The 17,859-nt window shown below is 37.2% G+C and overlaps 1 protein-coding gene across 1 annotated transcript in view; it reads left to right on the forward strand.

The window, feature by feature from the left end:
• The window catches only part of TTC6 (tetratricopeptide repeat domain 6), a 200,784-nt gene that overhangs the window by 115,655 nt on the left and 67,270 nt on the right, over positions 1-17,859 (forward strand). Inside the window, exons 15-18 of the mRNA XM_052660010.1 lie at positions 9,634-9,803; positions 12,665-12,785; positions 14,188-14,338; positions 16,973-17,055. Of these exons, the coding sequence (XP_052515970.1) occupies positions 9,634-9,803; positions 12,665-12,785; positions 14,188-14,338; positions 16,973-17,055 (525 nt within the window). The remainder of the gene's footprint in view (positions 1-9,633; positions 9,804-12,664; positions 12,786-14,187; positions 14,339-16,972; positions 17,056-17,859) is intronic.

The raw sequence follows: 17,859 nt of genomic DNA on the forward strand, positions 1-17,859 counted from the left end.
TGTGTCCCTAAACATTCTTAGTTTAGTTTTTCTGTTTCCTTGAACTTTATATAAATAAAATTGTAAGGTAGTATTCTTTCATCTCTAGATTATTTCATTGAATATTATGTATTAGTACATGTGGCTCCAGTTTGTTCATTTTAATTTTTGTATAGTATTCAGTGACATGAATATATTACAGTTTATTTATCTATTCTACTGATGAATTCAAATATGGTTTCATTCGCCATTATTGTACATGACACACATGTGTACATATCTATTGGGTGAATGGGGAAACAGTGGAAACAGTGTCAGACTTTATTTTTTTGGGCTCCAAAATCACTGCAGATGGTGATTGCAGCCATGAAATTAAAAGACGCTTACTCCTTGGAAGAAAAGTTATGACCAACCTAGATAGCATATTCAAAAGCAGAGACATTACTTTGCCAACTAAGGTCCGTCTAGTCAAGGCTATGGTTTTCCAGTAGTCATGTATGGATGTGAGAGTTGGATTGTGAAGAAGGCTGAGCACTGAAGAATTGATGCTTCTGAACTGTGGTGTTGGAGAAGACTCTTGAGAGTCCCTTGGACTGCAAGAAGATCCAACCAGTCCATTCTGAAGGAGATCAACCCTGGGATTTCTTTGGAAGGAATGATGCTAAAGCTGAAACTCCAGTACTTTGGCCACCTCATGCGAAGAGTTGACTCATTGGAAAAGACTTTGATGCTGGAAGGGATTTGGGGCAGAAGGAGAAGGGGACGACAGAGAATGAGATGGCTGGATGGCATCACTGACTCGATGGATGCGAGTCTGAGTGAACTCCGGGAGTTGGTGATAGACAGGGAGGCCTGGCATGCTGCGATTCATGGGGTCGCAAAGAGTCGGACACGACTGAGCGACTGAACTGAACTGAACTGATTGGGTATACAAGTAGGAGTGGATACCTGCATTCCTATGCCTAATTCATAGGATATGCAATTGTTCAGCTGTAGCACCAAACTAATTTTGCAAACTGGTTGTACTCCCAGTAGTTGTGGAGGCTCCACGCCAGCACTGGGTACTTTCAAATTTTAGCCATCCTAGTGGGTATGAAGTATTATCTTATTTAGTTTGAATTTTCATTTTCTTCATTACTAATGTTTACTAACCATTTGGATTTTCTTTTCCTTGTCATCCATAGCTTTTGTGTTGTTGGTCCTTTTTCTTTATTAATCTGTATGAATGAAAACATATTCTTGATATGAGCCCTTTGGTTATATTTATAGCAATTATTTTTTTCTGGCTCTGGATTGTCATTGCCCTCCTTAAATATTGTCTTTGGTAAAGTTTTTAAATGTAATATAATATGATCTGACTGAATAACATTTTTTCTTTAAGATTAGTGCTTTATCTGTCTTTATTAGAAGTTTTTCCTACTTTTATGTCATGTAGATATTCTCCTGTCTGATCTTCTAGAAAGTTTATTATTTTACCTTTAAAGTTAGATTTACAGTATACCTAGAATCAATTTTTGTATATGCTGTGAAGCAGAGAACAAACTTCATTTTTTTCCGTATGCATATTCAATTTTCCCAGCAACATTTAATAAAATGCCTGTCACTTTCCCATTGCTCTATATTGTTAGCTTTGTAGGAAATGAAGATCCAGGTGTGGTGGATCTCTTTCTTAGTCCTTTTTTCTATTTTGAGTTTTTTTTTTTTTTTTTTATGATATGGACCACTTTTAAAGGTTTATTGAATTTGTTACAGTGTTGCTTCTGTTTTTTTATATTTTGAGTTTTTGGCCACAAGGCATGAGGGATCTTAGCTCCCCGACCAGGAATTGAACCACCACCCCCTACATTGGAAGGTGAAGTCTTAACCACGGGATTGCTAGGGAAGTCCCTATTTTGGGGGTTTTAAAAAAAATCTACCTTTGCACCAATACTATTCTGTCTTAAATCCTGTGGTTTCATAGTAAGTCATGAAATCCAGTAGAACAGTTCTTTTGATCTTTTAAAATTGTCAGAGCTTCCCTTGGCTAGTTTGCATTTCCAAACCCATTGAATGGGGTTAAACTATGTGAAGGTCTTCCCTTATAGCTCAGCTGGTAAAGAATTTGCCTGTGATACAGGAGACCCTGGGTCAATTCCTGGGTTGGGAAGTTCCCCTGAAGAAGGACAGACTATTCTTGGACTTCCCTGGTGGCTCAGATGTTACAGAATTCGCCTGTAATGCAGGAGACCTGGGTTTGATCCCTGGGTTGGGAAGATCCCCTGGAGGAGGGCATGGCAACCCACTTCAGTATTCTTGCCTGGAGAATCCCCATGCACAGAGGAGCCTGGTGTGGGCTACAGTCCATGAGGTTGCAAAGAATCAGACATGACTGACTGACTAAGCAGGCATGCAAACTATATGAAAATTGACTTCGTTATTGATTAGAATAGTAAAGTTTCACAGTTTTGTATGGTTTAAGTTAGCAGAATCAGCATGTTAACTTCCGTGGTAATTCATTTGTATTTCAATTGGGGTTGCAATGAATTTATAGAGCAGCAGGGGAAAATTTGACATCCTAACAATATTAAATCTTTTCATGTATGCCTATGATAAATATTTTTATGTCTTCATTCCCTTTGCTCAATAATATTTCATAATTTCTGTAAAGAAGCCTTATGTGTATCTTTTTCTTTATTCCTATATATTCAATATTGCTTAGTTTTATTTTAGATACTACTTTAGTATAATTTTATTATAAACTTTTTGTTGCTGTTATATAGAAATGTAGTTGATAAATGTATATTGACCTTGCAATATAACAATCTAGCTAAACTTTAAAAAAATATATTTTAAAAACTTACTTCTATTTAACGGGAGTATAATTGCTCTACAATGTTGTGTTGGTTTCTGCCATACATGAACATGAATCAACCATAGGTATACATATAACCTCTCTCTCTTGAACCTCCCTCCCACCTCCCACCCCATCCTACCCCTCTAGGTTGTCACATTGGATTTGAGCTCCCTGCCTCATACAGTACAGCAAATTCCCATTGGCTGTCTATTTTTTTGCATCTTTCCATACATAGAAAAGTGCTAAATTCCTTAACTTAAGATATCTGGTTTTCCTTTAATTTATAATAATCTTTTAACATTAAGACCACCTGCTCTTTGTTGCAAAACTTCTATATAAACTTCCCCCAACCCCTCGCCTCCTCAGAGCACTTCTCTTAAGGTTACTTGAGCTTGAATAAACCTTGAAGTCCTAAAAAATCCTACTGAATAAAACATAACTGTCAACTTATATGTTGTGAACATTTTTTAAGTCAACAATACCTCTATGTGTTGAGATATAATCCTCCTAGTTTCTTTTAGTTCTTTATTTATAGTTTCTTTTAGCTATTTGAACATATTTAAGATAGTTGAGCATTACTTTACTAGCATGTGAGATGAGTACAATTGTGCGGTAGTTTGAGCATTCTTTGGCATTACCTTTCGTTGGGATTGGAAGGAAAACTGACCTTTTCCAGTTCTGTGGCCACTGTTGCTGAGTTTCCCAAATTTGCTGACATATTGAGTGCAGCACTTTGACAGCATCATCTTTCAGGATTTGAAATAGCTCAACTGGAATTCCATCACCTCCACTAGCTTTGTTTGTAGTGATGCTTCCTAGGCCCACTTCACTTGACATTCCTGGATGTCTGGCTCTAGGTGAGTGATCACACCATTGTGATTATCTGCATTGTGAAGATCTTTTTTGTACTGTTCTTCTGTGTATTCTTGCCACCTCTTCTTAGTATCTTCTGCTTCTGTTAGGTTCATACCATTTCTGTTCTTTATTGATCCCATCTTTGCATGAAATGTTCCCTTCTATCTCTAAGTTTCTTGAAGAGATCTCTAGTCTTTCCTGTTCTATTATTTTCCTCTATTTCTTTGCATTGATTGCTGAAGAAGGCTTTCTAGTCTCTCCTTGCTATTCTTTGGAACTCTGCATTCAAATGGGTATATCTTTCCTTTTCTCCTTTGCTTTTCGCTTCTCTTCTTTTCACAGCTATTTGTAAGCCCTCCTCAGACAGCCATTTTGCTTTTTTGCATTTCTTTTCCATGGGGATGGTCTTGATCCCTGTCTCCTGTACAGTGTCACAAACCTCCATTCATAATTCATCAGGCATTCTGTCTATCAGGTCTAGTCCCTTAAATCTATTTCTCACTTCCACTGTATAATCATAAGGGATTTGATTTAGGTCATACCTGAATGATCTAGTGGTTTCCCCCACTTTCTTCAATTGAAGTCTGAATTTGGCAATAAGGAGTTCATGATCTGAGCCACAGTCAGCTCCCAGTCTTGTTTTTGCTGACTATATAGAACTTCTCCATCTTTGGCTGCAAAGAATATAATCAGTCTGATGTCAGTGTTTACCATCTGGTTATGTCCATGTGTAGAGTCTTCTCTTATGTTGTTGGAAGAAGGTGTTTGCTATGACCAGTGCGTTCTCTTGGCAAAACTCTATTAACCTTTGACCTACTTCATTCTGTACTCCAAGACCAAATTTACCTGTTACTCCAGGTATTTCTTGACTTCCTACTTTTGCATTCCCATCTCCTATAATGAAAAGGACATCTTTTTTGGGTGTTAGTTCTAAAAGGTCTTGGAGATCTTCATAGAACTGTTCAGCATCAGGTTCTTCAGTGTTACTGGTTGGGGCATAGACTTGGATTACTGTGATATTGAATGGTTTGCCTTGGAAATGAATAGAGATCATTCTATCATTTTTGAGATTGCATCCAAGTACTGCGTTTCGGATTTTTTGTTGACTATGGTGGCTACTCCAATTCTGCTAAGGAATTCCTGCCCACAGTAGTAGATATAATGGTCATCTGAGGTAAATTCACCCATTCCAGTCTGTCTTAGTTTGCTGATTCCGAGAATGTCGATGTTCATTTTTGCCATCTCTTGTTTGACCACTTCCAATTTCCCTTGATTCATGGAACTAACATTCCAGGTTCCTATGCAATATTGCTCTTTACAGCATCAGACCTTTGTTCTATCACCAGTCACATCCACAACTGGGTGTTGTTTTTGCTTTGGCTCCATCCCTTCATTCTTTCTGGAGTTATGTCTCCACTGATCTCCAGTAGCATATTGGGCACCTACCGACCTGGGGAGTTCATCTTTCAGTGTGCTATCTTTCTGCCTTCTCATACTGTTCATGGGGTTCTCAAAGCAAGAATACGGAAGTGGTTTGCCATTCCCTTCTCCAGTGGCCCACATTCTGTCAGACCTCTCCACCATGACCTGTCTGTCTTGGGTGGCCCCACACGGCATGGCTTAGTTTCATTGAGTTAGACAAGCTGTGGTCCATGTGATCAGACTGGCTAGCTGTCTGTGGTTGTGGTTTCAGTCTGTCTGCCCTCTGATGCCCCCTCTCAGTGCCTACTGTCTTACTTGGGTTTCTCTTACCTTGGACGTGGGGTATCTCTTCACAGCTGCTCCAGCAAAGCACAGCCACTGCATGCTAGTAAAGTAATGCTCAAAATTTTCCAAGTTGGGCTTTGGCAATATGTGAACCACGAACTTCCAGATGTTCAAGCTGGTTTTAGAAAAGGCAGAGGAACCAGAGATCAAATTGCCAACATCCTCTGGATCATCAAAAAAGCAAGAGGGTTTCAGAAAAACATCTATTTCTGCTTTATTGACTATGCCAAACCCTTTGACTGTGTGAATCACAATAAACTGTGGAAAATTCTGAAAGAGATGGGAATACCAGACCACCTGACCTGCCTCTTGAGAAACCTGGATTCAGGTCTGGAAGCAATATTTAGAACTGGACATGGAACAACAGACTGGTTCCAGATAGGAAAAGGAGTACATCAAGGCTGTATATTGTCACCCTGCTTATTTAACTATGTGCAGAGTACATCATGAGAAATGCTGGGCTGGATGAAGCACAAGCTGGAATCAAGATTGCTGGGAGAAATATCAATAACCTCAGATATGCAGATGACACCACCCTTATGGCAGAAAGTGAAGAAGAACTAACGAGCCTCTTGAAAGAGGAGAGTGAAAAAGTTGGCTTAACGCTCAACATTCAGAAAGCTAAGATCATGGCATCTGGTCCCATCACTTCATGGCAAATAGATGAGGAAACAGTGGAAACAGTGGCTGACTTTATTTCTTTGGGCTCCAGAATCAGTGCAGATGGTGATTGCAGCCATGAAACTAAAAGATGCTTACTCCTTGGAAGGAAAGTTATGACCAACCTAGATAGCATATTGAAAAGCAGAGACATTACTTTGCCAACAAAGGCCCATCTAGTCAAGGCTATTGTTTTTCCAGTGGTCGTGTATGGATGTGAGAGTTGGACTATACAGAGGGCTGAGTGCAGAAGAATGGATGCTTTTGAGCTGTGGTGCTGGAGAAGACTCCTGAGAGTCCCTTGGACTGCAAGGAGATCCAACCAGTCCATCCTAAAGGAGATCAGTCCTGGGTGTTCATTGGAAGGACTGATGTTGAAACTCCAATACTTTGGCCACCTGATAGAAGAGCTGACTCATTTGAAAAGACCCTGATGTTGGGAAGGATTGAAGGCAGGAGGAGAAGGGACAACAGAGGATGAGATGGTTAGATGGCATCACCGACTCAACGGACATGAGTTTGGGTAAACTCCGGGAGTTGGTGATGGACAGGGAGGCCTGGTGTCCTGTGGTTCATGGGGTCTCAAAGAGTTGGAAACGACTGAGCGACTAAAGTGATTGACTGACTAAGATAGTTGAATATAAGTCTGTCTGATGTCTGGATGCCCTCAGGGATGATTTCTATTCATTTCTTTTTATACTGTGAATGGGTCATATTTTTATTTGCATTGCTTGTAATTTTTTGTTGAAAAGTAGTCACTTTGAATATTATAATATAGCACTTCAGGATATCATTTTCATCCACTCAACTTTCAGGGTTTGTTGTTGCTGCTTCTTGTCATTCATGTGGTTTGTTTAGTGACTTTCTGAACAGGTTTTTTAAAGTGTGTATTCTTTGTTATGTGTGGGTACTTAGGTCTCTTTTCTGTTAGCTTGATTGTTAGCTGTGATTTGACTGAGACTTTCTTAATCTCCTGGAAGAAACCAACCAATCAAACAAAAGAAGTCTCTCAATCTTTGCAGATTGGCTCTGATGAGGCACTCTTTCAGTGCTTGTCCAGATGACTTCAATGACTGAGCTTTTGTGTCCTGCTTGCACAGAGCCTGAGTTAATCAGAGGTGAGAGCTTAGGTCTTTTCTGTGCATGCTTCCAGCCTTGGGTTTTCATGTGGCTTTTAGATTTTTGCAATATGTAGAAACTTTCTAAAGGCCTTACCCCTCTGGTATCTCCTTTTCCAGCTTCTTTCATCCCAGAGTTTTTGGTTAGTTTGTTGCTTGTCCGGACTGTTATCCCTTGCCTCAAGTGGCAGCTGCTGATACATTTACCTTTAAGTGCTTTTGATAAATACCTTCCAGGAAGTCACATCAGCCCCCAGAAAGCTCTAAGGCAGTCAAAACAGAGGGAAACATTTGAGCCAGTCTTTCAGTGATCCATCCAGCAGACAGGTCAAAATACACAGCTACAGTTCTTTGAGAATAAGATTTGTGTTGTTCCCTCTGGTACTAGTAACCTGCACCAGGAAGGCAGGTGGTTGTCTTGAAGGCCACCATGGGCCTGGGAAATTGGGGAGGGAAATACAGGGTGAGTTAGAACACCACAGAGCTCCCTTACCAAAATTCAGCAGTTTGTCCTCCTTTATTAAGCATTTCCCTGGTTGTTCTGTTTTTAATTAGATTTCAGAGTTCCAAAAATTTGATTCTGACAGTTTATGCCATCTTACTCATTGCTTTTGTGGAAAAGTGGAGTTTTAGAGTTCTTATTCTACCTGTTTTGGTCTACTTCAGTCTCCCAACTCTTTTTATCATTGTATCAACTTTAACCTTATTATAACATTAGTGATAAAATAGTCTTTATTCCTTGAAATTAATGAAAGTGACTTTGGCTTTTGCCAACAAACATTGCAGTTTTCGTTTTTAAGCCATTTATTCTTTATTTTTAGGGAATATCTTTTTTTTCTGTTTAAATTTTTTCCTATGATCTATTTATACGAGTTTCATGGTAATAGGCCTTCTAATTTTGAAACCTCTTGGCTGTCATATATTTTTATACTGAATGTTATTAAACTATACTGAATTTGTCTTTTAAATTTTTAAAATTTTCATCTATATTCATAGTAAAATTGTTTACTGATTTCATATAGTCAGATTTTGATTTCAGGAACTGGCTACTTTCTCAAAATGAATTAAGTCTTTTATCTTTTTCTTTTCTTAGAAATATGTCCTTTAGGATAGGATAATTTTTATTCTTTGAAAGTTTGAAATAATTTAATTATAAAACTATCCCACCTTGCAGCCATTTGAAGGGAGGGCAAACTTTTTTGAAGCTCTTTAAAAATTCTTCCCTAGCTATTGTTCTGTTCTGGTTGTCTGCTTCTTGACTTGAAGGGGATTACTTACAGAAAGGACTTCCCTTTTGGCTCACTGGTAAAGAATCTGCCTGCAGTGCGAGAGATGCAGATTCAATCCCTGGGTGGGGAAGATCCCCTTGATCTTTATTATCTGATGATCAAATCTTAGCACTCTAGAGACAGGAATGGGATAAAATAGTAGCCTAGGTGTGATCTGATGAGAATCTTCAGTATTGAGGCAGTGGAAATGAAAGAAGCAACAGATGCGAATGTCAGTATTTTTGAAGAATTGATATAACTTAATTCTTCAAACACATTGTAGATGACGTCCTACAAAAAATATTACTAAAGATTTATTCTGTAAGATTTTAAGTTCAGAATCATATGTAGACTTAAAAGTTAATTAATATTCTTTAAAAAATAGAAATTATTAAAAATAAGTAAGATTTTATGTTTATTACAAGGTACATAAGACATTTTTTATGTGTGGGGTAAAAAATATTTTGCTCTAGTATAAAATATCCTGAGTCTTGGTGCTTTTGAAAGGCCTCTGTTACTGGCTGCCCTCTTTATTTCAAATTATCATTATTTTCCTATTAGAACCTTCTTGAGCATCTCTTTTCCTTCCCCTGGGTTTAACTTCTTCAGAGCAGGCAGCCTAGTAGCTTATTCTTCCTGTTTTTCCTTAACTGCCTTTTTAATTTTATTTACAAAAGCTGATTTGCTTTACATTATTAATTGATTGAAGATGAGATTTTCAGCGTTGATCGAGGTCAATGAAAATTTAGGAACTGAAGTCAGAAATTAATGGAGAAAGAATTCAACTCATGAAACTGATGCAATATCTTTAATGCGTGTAGATAGAGAAATCTCCCATTTATTTGGGTGTACCTTTGGTGTTTCATTTTTTTTTTTATTGACACACCTCTCTGATAGATACAAGAAATATAATAAATTCATAAGCATACAATTAATATATAACATTATTAATATTAGCATTTTATTATATATATTTATTTATAAAAAGTTTGTATCTCTTTTGCTGTTAACATTATGATTAAACTTTCCTGAGAAGCAAAGGGAAATAACCGCCAATTGTTATTCAAATATGAAATTAGTTGTATAGGTTTGCCAAAAAGAGAAAATTTATATTTTTCTGTACATGTTAAAATGAATTTTTCTCTTTTTCTAGGATGTACCGAGGGAGAGCATATTTTAAACGAAACTTCTATAAGCAAGCAGTTCAAGATCTTTCTATTGCAGTTCACTTAGATCCTAATAACTGGTTAGCATTGTATTATAGAGCCTGCTTATTTAGGAAGAGTAACCCTCTTAGAGCACTACAGGATTATAGTGTTTCAGGTACTTCACCTTCAATGGCACATATATGGGGATTTAATCTGAGGTTCAGCAGCTCACTTTCATGGAGTGGGATACTAATGTGGGATGACTAATGTAATATGTGTATTATTGTATGGTTATATATATATATATATATATACACTAATGTATATTTATATAGCACCTGTGTTTGTTTATATTTGTAAGCTATAATAGTTTAGCTTAAAGTGTTTCTAATATTCCCTTTTAGTGTGTGTGACTGTGTGTGTGTTTACGTGTGTATAACAGTGACAAAGAGAGAATATCATATCAAAGAAATCTCTTTCTATATATGAACTTCTGAGGCTATTTCTGGAAATCTAGGCCTATTTCCTAGTCCTCTTGCTAAAATGATAGTAAATTTTCCTGGTGGGATGAGTTCCCACTCCATAGGCCCAGCCGATGGATTAGTCAAATTCGGAGTTTTGTAACCCTTAAACTGAAAATGGGAATCCTCGGTAAGAGGATGCCAACAGCTAAAAGTGGCCATTTCCACCTCACTCTGTACCAGTACATTCTTGGTCCACAAGTATGTTCAGCACAATTCTGTACAGAGAATAAGTGCTCAGTAAACAGTGTCCAGTTGTTTCCAGCCAGGGTTCAACCCTCCAGACATGGCTGTGTTAACCTGGGTGCAAAGTGTTAGAATCCCGACATCCTTGATGAGGCAGAATCTAGAGCTTAAGGAAACCCCTAGACCCTTAGGAAGAGAATAGACAGCTGTTCAGGGAAGTCAATACTAGAGGATCATTTATTGATATCTCTAAGTCCATCTGACTTCTGAAGTCACCCTTCCCATGAATATGCAAATAAAATAACTCAGAGCCCACCCTATGTGCTGGGAGGAGTCTAGTGTCCTCCCTTCTATTGCCGGTGATTCCTGGAACTGAGGCTTCTTGTTCATTTCTCTTGTAATCTTTGTATCTAATTACTCCTCTCTGATTGATTCTCCCTTTTGGTTCACCAGTTCACTTCTCATGGTTACCATCTATTACTGAATGTTTTAGGGATCGTTGGATAAAGTTAGCACAGATAATTTAAAACTGAAGGTTAAACATCTTTATTTCTGAAGGTTCATCTTTTATTAGTCTCTTTGTCAGTCCTGTACATCTGCCATCTGGCCAAACCCCTTTCTTCCTGTTCTTCCTAAAAGCTGCTTTCTCATATTTCCCTCTTCTCCATGTCTTGGGCTCCTCATCCCCTCTTTTCTAGGCTATCACAATAATATAAATCCTTGTCAGTTGATTATTCAGAGCTGACCAACTTTATTTTGGCCTCAGTCCTTTCCTATAGGTTAGCCTAAGGAGTTTTATCTTTCATTAAATGGACCCTCAAGATATTTCTCTAAGCTAATAATAATATCTAACATTCATTAGACATTTCACAACTTTCCAGGTACTATTCTAAATGCTATATAGAGAGTGTCTCAATTACTCTTCAGAATAATGCTATGAGGTAGGTACTATTATCATCTCCATTTTACTGATGAGAAAACCGATGCACAGAGGGGTTAAATAATTCTAATACATTTCTTTTTTGCCCTAAAGAGAATGTTTCTGTTTTTCAGAGTAACCACCCAAACTGCAGCAAACTTTCTCCTTGTTAGACAGTCATACTGTAAACTGAGCAGTCAAATGACCTTCAAGTGATTACTTAATCTGTGTGATCATTGCTTATACTCGGTATACTTCCCAGAATATAGTACTGTGATTATTTGTGTCCCAGACTGTGAACATTATATATCTTTTTTTTTTTTTTGAAAACTTTCCCTTTTTAGCTAGAATGTGCTCGAGAAACTTGGAAGACGTAGACCATATGTTGTGTAAATCTCATCTAATTCACTGCATAGTTTTGAAAGCTGAGGGGGAAACGTGAGATGACCTCTAGACTGACTGGTTATTGTTCAGTCGCTAAATCGTGTCTGATTCTTTGTGATCCTGTGGACTGCAGCACACCAGACTTCCCTGTCTGTCAGTGTCTTCTGGAGTTTGTTCAGACTGCTGCCCATTGAGTTGGTGATGCCATCCAACCATCTCATTCTCTGTGACCCTCTTCTCTTCTGCCTTCAGTCTTTCCCAGCCTCAAGGTCTTTTCCAGTGACTTGTCTCTTCGCATCAGGTGGCCAAAGTATTAGAGCTTCAGCTTCAGCATCAGTCCTTCCAATGAATATTCAGGGTTGATTTCCTTTAGGATTGACTGACTACACTGGTCACTGATGAGGCCCACACACCTGGAGTCCTGAGAGGAGGTTACTTGTGCCCTATGCTTCTGTTATTTGGGACATGCATAGTCAACTTGCCTGCCTTAACTCCAAGGTCTGTATGCACTGGAGTGGTCTCTTTGAGCTGCCCTTCCTGGTTTATGTGTATAAATAAGCCTGGCCTCTGCTGTCTGTTCCAGTCTGGGCTTGTACCTGTTGTTTGGCCAGTAATGATGCTTTCCTGTATACCTGATAATAACAGACCATCAAGGGTAATGGCACCTTTCTGACTGCAGTTCACTGAAGTGAATCAGAGGTTAGATTCTAGGCCCATCTTTGACATTGGTTTGCATGGGCAATGTGGACCTTAATCTTTTCATTTGTAGATTACCTGGATTACCGCCAGGATGTCTTCCAGCTCTAATGAATTTGTGAACCAGGATAATCACAATGTTATTTATAAACAAATATACTTTTATATGTGAATACTTCTTTTACTCACTAAGGAATTACACCCATAGATATGTTTTATTTTATGTAATGTTAAAAAATAAGAATAATCTGTAGGAGGGAGTATAGGGTAAAATATAACTCAGATATGTTTGCTCACAACCTGAATAAGATATGTACCTTTATTTTTAAGCTCTCATAAATGATGGCTATGAGAATCTTAGTTGTTTCCTACATCGGGGCATACTCTATGCAGATCTGAAACTTTGGTTGCTAGCAATTTGTGACTTTGAAGCCGTTATTTCTCTAGAAAGGTATGTTTTCTTTTTCATTCTTACTGATTTCACTTTTGTATAAAATTAAGAAAATACCAAAAATGCAAGAAAAAGCTTTCTCCCCTCATCATTAGTAACTTTGTAAAAATGAGACAAATATAAAGTCACCCTAGAATTATAATACTACTTCCAAAAATAAGATTACTTCCAAAATAAGGACTGTTCTCAACATCTGTTTGCCTCAGCTGCTTCTGCAAATTTTAGGGGTTGAATGGGTTTGAGGGGAGTTTATATTCATGGACAAAAAAATCAACCAGTAATTAAGAGCAGTTTGGGGATAACCAGGTTAGAACTTTTCGAAGTTAAGTTCATGGAAAATTATCATCTATTTCTAAAATAATGGCAAAATATTCTGCTTGGTATATCATTACAATGTACAATATATGACTTAATGGAAGGAAATCCTCTGTTTAGAACTTCTGACTGCATTTTGTTTAGTAATGCAAAAGAAAAAAGTGAATACCATTAGAATATAGGTTCAGGAAGAAACAGACCAAAGGTTATATACACTAGTAAGAAAACCAGACTGTAAAAACAGGATTTAATTAAATAATTCCCCTTCTTTCCAAAGAAGCATTCGTTAAAATGGAAGTTGTCAGAAAGGTAACAAATTATGCCATTTTCGTGCTATCCGACAGACTGATTACTTTGCTTCTTTGGGGTAAACACGCAACTTGACTTAGGAAGGTCATGGAGCATGGCTCCATAGTGGCCGCAGTGGTTTTCTTTGGGTTATTTTTGAGTCAGGAGGAGAAAGAAGTGAGTTTCAGTTGCAGAAAGCCAGAAAGTGGGCAGTAGGCAAAGGGTCAGGACTTCTACAAAGTTGGGCTAAAGATGTGTAGTTTCTTCATTTTGAAATAGAGGCATGGAACACAATTTCTAAAGTTCTACGTTCAAAATGGTTTGATTCTAAGAGAGAAAAACAGTATTTATTTGATATAGAAAAGCAGCTGGGTTAAAAACTCCGTGGAGAGGATTTTTAACCCTAAGCCTTGCTGTTTCTTATTGTTCCACACCCTTTCTCGGGGCAAATATAACATAAGACTGAGGCAAAAGCTTTTGAAGAAAACTAAGCTTGTTATTCAAGATAAGTCAAGATTAAGTAAAAAAGAGTGAAGTATTGTTAAGAGTCAAGAAGACTTTAGGAAATCTATTCCTAGGATAAATCCTACAGATGTTTATTCCTTACTAAGGATTTTATGAAGGTGTTTGTAATTTTTAATAGAAAGTAGTTAATTGGTTTACTTTGCTTTAGTAAAACCCTGAGAATGAACCCTTGAATAAATTGCTGTATGTGTTTTATTAGGTTCATTTATAATTGGAGAACATTTGGAATAGTTAAAATGTCTAAGAATATTTTGCTTTGTCATTTTTTTTAAAGAACAATGACTTTGGCCTATATAAATATTGGCCTCATAAATCTGCTACATCTGGATAACTACATTGAAGCCACTTCCTATTTTTCTGAGGCTATTAGATATGACCCTATGTATATTCAAAGCTATATTTGTCGAGCAGAAGCCTATAATAAGGTATCTAAAGTTTGAGATGCTTGATTTTTTAAAAAAAGTTTTAATTTTCTGAATAGTTGTTAAATAGTATAATTTAAAATATATATGTATTCTTTTTTAGCTACTTACAGAGCCTAGTGTATTTATAAGCAATGAATATTAGGTATTAAATAGATTCAGTTAATTAGAAAAGCCCACTTATAAAGCCTCTCCTGATGAGGTGTGAATTTCTTTCATTTTCTTTTTTTTAAAATAATGCCTTTTTTTCTTATTACAAAAGCAATATATATATGTAATATATGTATACAAATAAGAATAAATTAAAAACCATTCGCAATCTTATTCTCTAGAATGGGATCTGTGCACTGGATGGGATCCAAATCATTCACATTTTCCTTTAAATTTGGTTTAAATTTTACACGTTATTTAAATTAAAGAACTAATGTATGCTTAGTGTAAAATTCAAACAATGCAGTAAATAAAGTTCTTCCTGACTCCAAGCAAATTTGACTTTCCAGAGATATATGGTGTTAGCTGGTTGTGTCTACTTTTCAAAGCAGATACTCCTTTCTACCGCTCCACTACTAACCACCCTGTCCAAGATACTGTCATTTCTCACTGGTTATTGCAGTAGCCTCCTGGTCTTGCTGCTTCTGTTCTTTATTCCTTTTTGATGGATTTTCAAAACAACGGCATAATGATCCTGTTAAAACATAAATCAGATTATTTTACTTTTTTGCCTGGAACCCTTCAATAGCTTCCCTTGTGTGCTCAGCATAAAAGCCAAATATCCTGCAAAAGCCAAAGGTCTGCAAGAGTTCATGTGAACTGGCTTCTCATTACCTTTTGGCCCCCATCTCCTCCAATCTCCTCCAAGTCCTCTCCTCACGTAGGTTTCAGTCAAGATAGGGTGTTATGCTATGGAAAAACAGCAACAACAGACAAAACTTCAAAGTCACCATCTTAAAATAATCAAAGTTTATTTTTTGCCCACACTACATGTCCGTTGGGAGTTTGCTAGAGGCTCTGTTCTCATTGTCAACATCTCAGAACCCAGTGTGACTAGAGTCCCACTCGAGAGTCCTTACCTACCCGATGGTGGAGGTGGATGACCCTGTGGCCATTTTGGCATTGTGCCCAGGGAGAGTTTCCCTTTGGGAAGGGATGGGGATGGAGTGTGACCCTTTTGTGTCACTCCCTGTAGATGGAGCTGAGGCCTTATGCAGAAGTTTCCTTCGAACATACTTAGAAACCAAAGCACTAGCATAATACCAAGGTGTAAGGACATATATTCAAAGACTTATTTTTGTGAGGGGGCAAATATTTCTTCACAGTAATGTTTAGTAAATTACATTGTATTCACACTCTAGAGCATTATGTAGCCAATAAAAGAATAATTAGGACTATACCAGCTGATTTAGAGGGATTTCCGAGATACTCTAGAGCAAGATTTAGACGAGTATAAGGTGTGTACAGTCTGTTCCCATGTAGATGAAACAGTGACAAAGCCAACCCTGTGTATGTATGTAGAAGAACACCTTTGCTACAGTGTGGATTCAGCCTCGAGGGTAAATCCAATTTCATGCTGCCTGGAGAAGTTCAATCCCAGGAAAGTTTGTAAAGACCAGAGAATGAGCCTGCATCATTCCCAGTCAAGGTTTTCTCAGTGCATAGCTATGTCCATTGTTGGAACCAGGTGGAGCAATGCAAACATATGACAAGGTGGTTTATTAATTACACCAACCTGGTCGGTCAATTTGAGAAGCAGCAGGCCGGAAGTTGCACAATTAAACACATTTCAAACTCCTTCCTTTTGAATTCCCTCTTTTGACGTGACCCACTCTGTATGTCTACTTCCATGAACAAATAAATTTGGATCAACATGTCAGCATAGTAAGAGGAGTCATTTGTTGTCCTGGGTTCATTTCGCTGGAATCTGTTTAGTTTCTCCTTTTGATGGCTGGATGGCATCACTGACTCAATGGACATGAGTTTGGGTATACTCTGGGAGTTGGTGATGGACAGGAAGGCCTGGTGTGCTGTGGTTCATGGGGTCGCAAAGAGTTGGACACGACTGAGCAACTGAACTGAACTGAATGTTGTAAAAATTTGTACAAATCCAGATTATGCTATGTAAACTATTAAAATAAGAATCAATGTTTGCTTTTCATTGAATATTGATTTTAAAACATATCTTTTTTATCATTGTATTTTGTTTTACTCATTCATTTTACCCTTTAAGTGGAAGCTTGTTTTTCCTCTCTTATTTTTAAATGGAATTGACTTTTTATTTTACCTTCCTTTGTGATCTAGCTTACTAATGAGTAATGTTTGGTGTAAAAGATGCTATGTTTGAGGGAGAAAAACTGAAAAGCTAGAGAAAAAGCTAAATAAAAGAAACTAGAATACATGATATAATCATATTTATCTAAAACTATGTATTTGTGGGTCTGTGTAATCATTCTTCAAACTTAAAGATAATTTAAAAAACCAGAAGACTTAGCATCTTTTTGTTTTTTTTTTTTACTTCACTGTATCCCACGTTCATTGAGGAATTCCTGCACAATTTCTGTATTGAAGAATGGGAGGAAATAAATATCAGAAAGGAAGCAATTAGTATTATTATGAGCTAAACTTCTGTTTATCACTCAACAGTTGCACAAACTGAAAAAGTCAGTAAGAGAGTTATCTTATGCTATCCACCTTCAGCCAGATGGAATCCAATTATATATAATAAGGTATGAGCATAGAAATAGAATTCTTCTTGGGATAACAGAATCTGAGCTAGCTGTTGGAATCCTTAGTTCTTTCTTGATCCCCCTGACCTCTTTGTCTTACATTTAATCTCCCAGAAATGGCCATCTCCCAACCAGCAAGTCAAATATAGTTACTGTTTTTGTTGAATTTTAAGATAATGTATGTAATAAGCAGATCTTTCCCTTTGTTCTGTCCTTGTTTCAAAACACAACTGTCTTGTGTCTAAGTTCTTTGAGGCTTCTCTAGATTACTGGTTAGATAGTTACCCCAGATCTCATGAAAGTGAGGCAATATATTTTGATTGTGTCTGCAGAGGTACCAAGTATAAACCTCAGCTAATTTGGTGAAAAAAAAAAAAAACACAAAATACGATACTTCAGACCCAGTCGAGTTTGCTATGAAAGGACCTATTGCAAATTATGAGTTAACACTACCAAAAATATAATTACTAACATGGGAAATGGATTTACAGATGTGGGAAAATGGACTGTAACAGTGCTTTCTGATAAGAGCTTGCTTTGTGTTTTAACTCTTGAACCATATTTTAACAATTTATGTAAATACTTCTCCCTTTTTATGTCCCCTTGACCTATGTTTAGCTTTAAAATTTCTCAGCAGCAGAGTGTAACATTTTAAATACTGATAAAAAAAAGACTTGAGTATTTTCCTTTTAGGTTCACATTTGCTAAATTGTTTTGTTCTCACATCCCCATGCTAATTGGCTTACTTAGACTTACACAAATTTTCATAAATTTCACAGTTTTTGTCATATATATGTAAGTGTG

Source organism: Budorcas taxicolor, chromosome 21 (genome assembly GCF_023091745.1).
Source record: "Budorcas taxicolor isolate Tak-1 chromosome 21, Takin1.1, whole genome shotgun sequence".
Lineage (NCBI taxonomy): Eukaryota > Metazoa > Chordata > Mammalia > Artiodactyla > Bovidae > Budorcas > Budorcas taxicolor.